At 45.5% G+C, this 10,247-nt stretch overlaps 1 protein-coding gene across 1 annotated transcript in view; it reads left to right on the forward strand.

Annotated features, from left to right (window-relative positions):
* The window catches only part of bin3 (bridging integrator 3), a 37,957-nt gene that overhangs the window by 26,189 nt on the left and 1,521 nt on the right, over positions 1 to 10,247 (forward strand). The window contains exons 7-8 of the mRNA XM_029762841.1: positions 3,501 to 3,642; positions 6,963 to 7,097. Coding sequence (XP_029618701.1) covers positions 3,501 to 3,642; positions 6,963 to 7,097 — 277 coding nt within the window. The remainder of the gene's footprint in view (positions 1 to 3,500; positions 3,643 to 6,962; positions 7,098 to 10,247) is intronic.

Below are 10,247 nucleotides of genomic sequence, written 5' to 3' on the forward strand. Positions count from 1 at the left end.
CTGGTGTGACCACTATTTGCCTCATGCAGCGCGACACATCTCCTTTGCATAGAGTTGATGTGGCTGTTGATTGTGGCCTGTGGAATGTTGTCCCACTCATCTTCAATGGCTGTATAGTTGCTGGATATTGGCAAGAACTGGAATATGCTGTCATACACTTTAATACAGAGCATCCCCAACATGCTCAATGGGTGACATGTCTGGTGAGTGCAGGCCATGGAAGAGCTTGGACATGTTCAGCTTCCAGGAATTGTGTACAGATCCTTGCAACATTGTGAGCATTTGCCCACTGAAATTGGTTACATTGCCAAACTGCAGTCCAAGACCCTGGTGAGGACGACGAGCATGCAGATGAGTTTCCCTGAGACGGTTTCTGGCAGTGTGTGCAGAAATTCTTCAGTTGTGCAAACCTACAGTTTCATCAGCAGTCCGGGTGACTGGTCTCAGACGATCCTGCAGGTGAATAAGCTGGATGTGGAGGTCCTGGGCTGGCGTGGTTATACGTGGTCTGCGGTTGTGAGGCCGGTTGGACGTACTGCCAAATTCCCTAAAACAACGTTGGAGGCGGCTTATGGTGGAGAAATGAACATTCAATTCTCTGGCAACAACTCTGGTGGACATTCCTGGAGTCAGCATGCCAATTAAACGCTCCCTCAAAACTTGAGACATCTGTGGCATTGTCTTTTATTGACCCCAGCACAAGGTGCGCCTGTGTAATGATCATGATGTTTAATCAGCTTCTTGATATGCCACACCTGTCAGGTGGATGTATTATCTTGGCAAAGGAGAAATGCTCACTAACAGGGATATAAACAAATTTGTGCACAACATTTTAGAGAAATAAGCTTTTTGTACGTATGGAAAATATTTTATTTCAGCTCATGAAACATGGGGCCAACACTTTACATGTTGCTATGATATTTTTGTTCAGTATACTTTGTATTTTCATTACTCAATCACAAAATATGCATCATTTATGAGTAATCTTGGCTTTCACTGTTAGTCCCTCATTTCATAGTGAGATATGGGAGGTCAACATATTCTTAGAGATACCTTTTTGTTATTTTAGCAATGTCAAATTGACGGTGTTAAGTGGAGCGGTCAGTGAGCCTGCCAGACTAAGGTTCCTCCCAGGTCTCTGGTCTGCTCCAGCTGGGCTGGTTGGTCCAGACTGGGGCTTGGCTGACTGGCGGGTTGTGTCGGTCCAGCTATGGATCAGCTTGTCATAAACAAGCTCTCTCGACCAATTGCTATTTTCGTCCACCTGCTATTTTCAGCCAGCCACCGCACCCTAAATGACCAGTCACACAGACGGTGGTAGTGCGCCCTTGGTCCAGCAGAGCCTGGGCTAGACAAGGCTGGAGTAAATATAGGCTGGTCTGGAGCTGACCGGTCAGTATGTGGACGTCAGTCCAGAGACATCTAGGGAAATATCCAACCAAGCCAGCGATGCAGCCCAAACTATCATTACGCAGCGTGTACAGTGACCTTCAAACACAGCCACTGTCACTCCACTACATGTCCGAGGTACAGTCGAGTCAGACAGGCTCTCACAGAGCTCCTCTTTAGACAGTCTGAGCACAACACAGTCACATTGGAACCTTCTTGGAGCTCTACCTCTTGGTATAAAAGCGTTGGGACAGTGAGGAGATCATTAGTGTGGAAGGATGGGATCAACTCCTTATATCGGCTCACATAGGTGTTCTCTCAGTCACATCATTAAGAGGAAGGACTGACTGTCGCCACTACCAGATACCGCCTACCTACAATGTGATCATGTGTGATGGTGACTAAGTGACCTAAATGTTGTCATTACTACTCTATTGCGTTTCTGTAGTCATCAGACATCATGGCACCTCATGACACCATGCAGAGGTGGTGTGAGGTGATGTGCTCTGGTGGAGGAGAATGCGGTCAGCCTTTGTGCCTTTTTTAGTGAGCCAGTGTTGTGTGTAATGTCATGGACCAATGGAATTGTTTCAGAGTGCACTCGTGCCTAGAGGGTGGTTGCATAATCCCCTGGCACTCGGAAGTATGTGAACACTACACTGGAGCAAGAGACAGATAGTAAACTACTAGAGGAAGGCATCCACTCTGCGCTGCCTGCCGTAAACTGAGCCAAAGTGATGTTTTATAAATGGAGGGAGAGCGTGGGCTGTGGGGCTGGGCTCTGTGACGTCGCCAAAATGATACAGGGCCGCTCCCTTCTCAACTTCCTGTGGGAAACAATCCACAGCTTGTCTGAGGTCCAGGTCACGTCACACTGCCCTCCTCCCACCGGCCCAACCCTTCACAGGGCTTACTCTACTCTGTGTTGAGGAAGACTGGATTTCACAACCTCTTGTCAGGTCCATTGTCAATTCCCTTCACCTGTTGCATAGTAAGTAGAGGGAAAGGAAGATTGGCTCATTGTTTGAGGAAAAGTGAATCACTGACACACTTTACGTTAGTGAGAGTAGCAGACCAAGGAACTACGCTCTAGCTATCTGCAGCCTGTATGAAATCATCTCAGATCATTCATAGAAAAACAAAGGTTATCAGGTTATGAAACTTGCATTAGACCTGTGTAAATAAACATGCATGGTGAATATGACACCTGTCTTACTGTGCCTATATATAATCACACAAAATATATTAAAGTGTTCTCAAATGTGACACTTGGTTAGATTTTCTGACTAAATGGGTTGGCAACCATTTTTGTTTTGTAGTTTGGAAAATGTTAATCTCTTGCAAATGAAGTGGCGTAGCTGCTTTTCTGCACCGTATTTCCCAATAAAAGCAGAACGCACAGAACCAATGTTGGAGCAAAGTAAGTCCCAGGATGAGGCATGGATTCCTGTTGCTAAGTTACAGATGAGTGTTTCCTATTTTTAGTGCCTAAGACAAGGATTCTCTCTGAAAGAATGTATTTTCATTTTGAATAACATAATTGAAACCGAATGAATTGTTTCATGCCATTTGCACTAGAGTAATTCAATATTAACAACCAAGGACAGTCTCCAGTCTACACTGAGAGGTCTCCTACTTGAGGGCGCTTTTCTGTGTTACATGCGTATCGATCCAGGTGACCTCACACAAGCATCTCTGAAAGATATTTGTAAACCCCAATTCAAAAAGTTCTCAATGGTTCAGAAAAAGCATAGATTATTATTTTTTTTCTTTTACAGTCTTTCGATCTTAAAGTGCAGTTTTCTATTCACATTTTTATTATTTCAAGACAACATATAGGGTTCAGTTGGCATGATTGGTTTAGATGTATTGGTCTGAATTGAGAGCACATTGCATTAAGTAGGAAGAATCATTCAGATTGTCTGTTAATAGGCAGTTGTTCCTCTGACAGGGCTCTTGCCTGTCTATGTTCACAGAGCAGTATCGTTTCTCGTTAGGCCTATGTCCACGTATATCTCCGGTACAAAGCAGTGTCACTTTGTCTCCATGATGTGGTCCAGCAGTATCTCTGTCAGTCTCTGCACCTAGATGTCATTCTCTGTGTGTCTCAGGTACAGCAGTGTGTTCCCCAGCCTCAACATGGCTGTGAAACGAAGGGAGCAGGCGCTACAGGACTACAAGAGGTTACAATCCAAGGTAGAGAAGTATGAAGAGAAGGAGAAGACGGGTCCCATCATGGTCAAACTACACCAGGTACACTATATATGCAACAGAACTGTGCTAAAAGCGGCTGCTGGCACGTGTGTTGTCCACTTGAAATCTGTCTGTTGAGCAACAGAAGTCAGGCTTTAAGCTCTTGCCTTGCATGGTGTCAGTGTTTTGAATAGAATCAAAAAGTGAACAAGGTACAGATGCTGACTGGATATGAACAAACTGTACATGTGCACTCTTTTCACCCACACAAGCGACCAGGCTGTCAAGTATTGCCTTTTGAAAAGGCACTGCTGCACATAAACGGGCACATCATTTAGTATTGTAGACACACAGTCGCTGAAACCTCTAGGGCAGCATTCACAGATATCAATGCAGCGCTGCCTGGGCTCACACACCCTCACATGGGTGGCCACCCACACACATTGAGAAAAGCATTGTTAGTGGCACAAAGAGTCAAGAGGCCCCCTATGTCCCTGGCCTTTGAATCTCACAGCTCTTAGAGAAATGATCCTGACCAAACACTAACATGCCATTTAAAGACTCACAAAGGACAGACACACAGGGTAGTTACTTAATATAAATATTACTTCACACAGGTGATTCTGTTCTACATATGTTATATCCCCTCTCGAGCACACACACATTGCACACCATATCATTGCCTATTCATTGCGATATCATCTCTTAATGCCCACCAGACTACCCACTAATACATCACACACGTTCCTGATCAGCGGTGGCGTGGTCTGCACACAGCCAACTCTTCCCACATAACCCACTCCTCCTCACTTGTGATCGTGATTAGGCTTTTTCTTTTTTCCTCTATTCTTCTCTGTGGGAAGACATTTTCATTTTACTGTTGTTTTTCACTGTTGTTGACGGATGACATTTCTGAGAACGTAGCTGATATGTTATGGTTGAGCCCCAGTAGTGATTATAAGGTATGCATAGGTCACGAGTCATGACGGCAGTTAAATTCCACGTGACCGTTTAGGCGTTACGCCTACTCATCTTGTTGGCTGACGAAAAGGTAAATGTGGACAGTTCTTCCAATACCTTAAACATGCACCTCGGATAAGGACGTGCACAGTTGCGTCCCCGATGTGTCTGTCTTCACTTGTAGCCTGTGAGATAGACTCAATCATGTGATGGGCACTGGCTAATAGGAATTTAGCTATCTGACAGAACCGTGGAGGTGAGAGGTGCTTTGGAGCACACAGCCAGGAGAAGGGAATTATAATTATTATTTTCAGCCCAAGGGCACAACGGTCACTGGCCGCAAAAGGCATGTATTTTTTTTAGGGTGCATTATGGCCACGCAAAGGGGATGCCTCCGGGAAATTCAAGGCATTATCAAGTGCTTGTCAAATTGTGAATGAAAGACTGATGAAGTGTGTACAGCCTGTGCAAGAAACAAAGCAGAGCTCATGCAACTTTTTTGAGATCATCATTAGTCTCATCTTATAGCCTTAGAATTTACAAAAAAAACGCAACATATAGCCCAATGTTTGTATCGCAACTAAAGATGCATAAATAACTCTAAATTAATCATATAGGAGGACCTGTTTATTTGTTAACCGCCCAACACAGAATAGCCGCATGTGTGCACTCCCTCAAATCATTGGGAGAAAATATCCTTTCTATTTTATTCAGCCATGTTCATTTGTATTCTTCATACTATAAAATAATGCCACGGAATTCTAAACAAATCTTGTCTGTTAAATGAATTAGTGTTGCCAACAGCCATATTGCATAACCAGATCAGGACCTAACATAAGGACAACTCAAGAGTATGCTATTCTGTTCTTCTGAAATAAACTACATTTTCTTCATATTTCTTTAGACCAGTCTAAAACAAATAATGGATTTATTGTGATGGTGTAGGCTATATAACATGGATGGATTTATTAGACTTTTTAAAATGAAAAAAAGAAACGTCTTCTTACTGACAACTGCGTTTTTATTTTCAGCAAACTTAACATATATAAATATTTGTATGAACAAGACTCAACAACTAAGACATAAACTGAAAAAGTTCCACAGACGTGACAGAAATGGAATAATGTGTCCCTGAACAAAGGGAGGGAGGGGGGGGTCAAAATCAAAAGTAACAGTCAGTATCTGGTGTGGCCACCAGCTGCATTAAGTACTGCAGTGCATCTCCTCCTCGTGGACTGCACCAGATTTGCCAGTTCTTGCTGTGAGATGTTACCCCACTCTTCCACCAAGGCACCTGCAAGTTCCTGAACATTTCTGGGGGGAATGGCCCTAGCCCTCACCCTCCGATCCAACAGGTCCCAGACGTGCTCAATGGGATTGAGATCCGGGCTCTTCGCTGGCCATGGCAGGACACTGACATTTCTGTTTTGCAGGAAATCACGCACAGAACGAGCAGTATGGCTGATGGAATTGTCATGCTGGAGGGTCATGTCAGGATGAGCCTGCAGGAAGGGTACCACATGAGGGAGGAGGATGTCTTCCCTGTAACGCACAGTGTTGAGCTTGCCTGCAATGACAACAAGCTCAGTCCGATGATGCTGTGACACACCGCCCCAGACCATGACGGACCCTCCATCTCCAAATCGGTCCTGCTCCAGTGTACAGGCCTCGGTGTAACCCTCATTCTTTCGACGATAAATGCGAATCCGACCATCACCCCAGGTGAGACGAAACTGCGACTCGTCAGTGAAGAGCATTTTTTTGCCAGTCCTGTCTGGTCCAGCGACAGTGGGTTTGTGCCCATATGCGACGTTGTTTCCGGTGATGTCTGGTGAGGACCTGCCTTACAACAGGCCTACAAGCCCTCAGTCCAGCCTCTCTCAGCCTATTGCGGACAGTCTGAGCACTGATGGAGGGATTGTGCGTTCCTGGTGTAACTCGGGCAGTTGTTGTTACCATCCTGTATCTGTCCCACAGGTGTGATGTTCGGATGTACCGATCCTGTGCAGGTGTTGTTACATGTGGTCTGCCACTGCGAGGACGATAAGCTGTCCGTCCTGTCACCCTGTAGCGCTGTCTTAGGTGTCTCACAGTACGGACATTACAATTTATTGCCCTGGCCACATCTGCAATCCTCATGCCTCCTTGCAGCATTCCTAAGGCAAGTTCATGCAGATGAGCAGGGACCCTGGGCATCTTTCTTTTGTTGTTTTTCAGAGTCAGTAGAAAGGCCTCTTTAGTGTCCTAAGTTTTCATAACTGTGACCTTATTTAGGCCATGTGTGCTAAATATGTTTGTCAATTACTGTGAGACCGGCAGATATTTGCTTGACAATCACCGCCTGACATGACCGCCACAGCCCTAGGTATGTATGCATGCTACTGTGTCAACCGGTCTTCTGTTTGCCCTAAACTGTCCAGGCCAAGGAGGAGCTGAGACCAGTCAGGGAGGACTTTGAATCCAAGAACAAGCAGCTGTTGGATGAGATGCCCAAGTTCTACCACAGCCGCATCGACTACTTTCAGCCCAGCTTTGAGGCACTCATCCGGGCACAGGTGAGCTATAGATAGTGTATGATTGGGTGCACACTCGTGACCGACCCAGTTTAACTCTGGTGAGCCATCTTTATAATGCATACATGCACAGTTATGCTTTATAAGGCCTATGTATAAGCATTCAGTTGACACACAAAACTTGTTCACAACTTGCCAATCCCAGTTCAAATAGTTTCCAATGGGTTTTATTTGAGTCGTTTTAATAGATCGTTTATTTGGGTGTAGTGTTGCCCCTAGCCGTCTGTTGACCAACATCAGAGCAAGAGAGAGTGGTAGTGTAGAAGAGAGGGAGGATTACACGCCCTGTCTCCCTCCTCCCAGTCTTAATGTGATTAACCCCAGTGACGGCCCCACGCCTTCCTAATTAGCCCAGGAAGCCCAGGTCTGTCTGTCTGTCTGTCCGTCTTGCTTCAGCCTCTTTCTAACCTAGGAGCCCGGTCAGCCCGCCTTGCTATAACCAGCCCAGCAGCTGAGCCCAGAGCCCGCCACTGTCGCCCACGCTCCGCACCCTACCCCCACCCCCCGCCGTGTCATTTCCTCTTATGGTTAAAGACTGGCACACGCCTAATCAGATTGAGAAGTGGCCACGTCACTAGGCCAGGCTGGCGCCCCGCCCCCAAAAACACTGGCAGACAGACAGCTGCCTATTAGACTCAGCAGACATGTCAATGATACTGCCAGCCAAGCCCAGAGGGGGTTCAAAGAATATGTGTGCCCTTTGATCAATCCAAAGTGATGTCTTCTGTGACAGAGTTCTGTACGTTCCTCTGGGTTCCTATGATGGCAGAGCAGGTGGGTAGGCTTGTATGTGATGACTGTTACTAGTAGACTAAGTGAATGGAGCCGTCCTGGGTGTAACAGCAGTGGAGCCTAATCTTCACTGCTCAGGAGATGGTGTCACTGGAAGTAGTCTGTCTGGACTTGGTAGCTGCCATTAGGTCTCTGGTAATCTTGTTAGCGGATCAGGATTATCTCCTTCATAGTAGCGCTGTAATGTAACAATGGACATCACTGTGTCATTATCACTTCCTAGAATGATGATTATACAAGCATAATCATTCCCTATAAGATTTTGATTTAATAGAGATTGGTTGTGGATGAAAATTAATGGGTACAGATTTTGGGCCTTCCCACTGTTAGTTTCCCTGTTTCAGTGCTCTGTCCTCTATGGACACTGGAGCAAGCCTGTACTACTCAGTCATTTGCAAACAGACTGACTCACTGCTGAAGCAGCTTCAAACAGTAATGAGGGCCCTCTGATAGAGGCAGAGCGCTGATGACTCAAACTTGCTCAGATAGCTCATCTCTAACCATAGCAGTGTGAATTAGGGGGGTTGTGTGGAGTTGGGTCAGAGGGACAGACTCCAGAGCTGGGCTGGCGTACACAGCCACTCCTCCAGTACAGCCGCTACTGGGTGGTCAGTCAGTCAGCACAGCACAGCAGCCCAGTGGACCTCGGGTCCGGGCCAGACCCCCTCAGCTGGCCCTGCAAGCGCAGTCTGGACTCCCTCTCCCTCTCCCCCGGACATGCTGCATGGCTCCCAGAAGCACCCTCACAATGCCTCTCTTTGTTCTGAGGCTCGAACACCACTAGTTCCATGAAACTGCTGTGAATGGGAAGCAATGCTCTGCTCTACTGTGATCGAATGTGCCGGTCCACCTGTACAGATGCTGGATAATTGAGCCATTGTCTGAGTGTGGATTCCTGGTGGTTGTTCTTGGTTACGGTGTTCTGTACTACTTGTACAAACTGAAAGAAATTATGTTATTTTGACACACGCTACTGTCATAATGATTGAGTTATTTTGCACCTAAGCCCATTGATAGACTAGATTGATAGAGATGGGATCATATTGCATGCCAAATTTCTATTACTTTTTCTTTTTATTGAAATATTGTTAGTGAAATCATCAGAGTTGAGGTCTGATGAGCCGGCGTAGCTCTCTGTCTAAATCAATATTTAGTCAATCGGCTAGTGTGAGGACAAGGGTGTGTATTTGGACGTTTGTTCAAAAATACGTCACAGAGGTCATACAAATAATAGTCTGAATTTGGCTTCTTTTCATATGTGGTCCATGTAGACTTACTGGGATAATTGTAGAGACTGGATGACACGCCGGACCGGACACAGTGATCGTGTGTGCATTATCACTGACATGTATTCCATAGCTTTTTCACCAAGCCACTTTTCAAATGAAAAATATCCACTTTGCCCCCCACATACACTGGTAACGTAATACTCATGGCCCACTGATGTGGTCTAGGTGGCAGAGTTTGCTATAAACACACAGAGGCCTTTCAAACTGGGTTCCTCTTCCGGTTAGCCAACTAAAGAGCTTCTGTTAATATAACTTTTGCTGCCACTGGCACACACATCATGTGGATAAGACATTTGGACTGAATTAAATGTCCTTTGATCACAGTTCAGATGTAATTAGTTGAAAATGGCTACATATTGTCATTTCTCTAGCAGCATGCATCCTGTGACAAAGCTCTTTATAGTAGCATGTGGTTAACAGTCTTCTCCCTAGTCTACACAGGAAAGATCTTCATTTTTCTATCTGAAATGGCCTCTATTTATTTTCTGTTATGGCCTACAGTCCATCAACGCCCATAATCGGCCAACAGCAGCTATTATTTTATTCCAGCCTCTATATAGAACTGAACAAACGTGCACATTTGCAAATAAATCAGAAATGCCCCCTTAAGTGCACTGTAGCATATGCATCGCTGCATGAATAAATATCAAAATGTGTGTGGGTTTCAAGGGGTTGTATTTCCCAGTACTTTCATTCTCGGCCCACTCTTATGGAGTATTGTAATGTGATTAAAGTCTATTAATCATCAAAGTATCTCTCCTGGGATTCTGACTCATGATCTGGGGGAAGAAGCAGGGGTGGGATGTGTCAGGAAAGCTTTCAGCGAACACTCTCTATCTCATGTTGCGATTGGAAGAGAAAAGGCAGGGTCACTACCCACTGAAGTTCTGGGGTTTGTTTTAGTTCTCCGGGCTCACTCTTTTTCTTTTGAATGGCTTTTTATTAGTGGGGGTGAAGGGCCATAGGACCAGGACCAGCCGCTGAATGTTGTAAGTAAACAGTTAGCGTAAGACCCTTTCCCTGACCATTCTACTCTTTCCTTCTCTTTCAG

Source organism: Salmo trutta, chromosome 9 (genome assembly GCF_901001165.1).
Source record: "Salmo trutta chromosome 9, fSalTru1.1, whole genome shotgun sequence".
NCBI lineage: Eukaryota > Metazoa > Chordata > Actinopteri > Salmoniformes > Salmonidae > Salmo > Salmo trutta.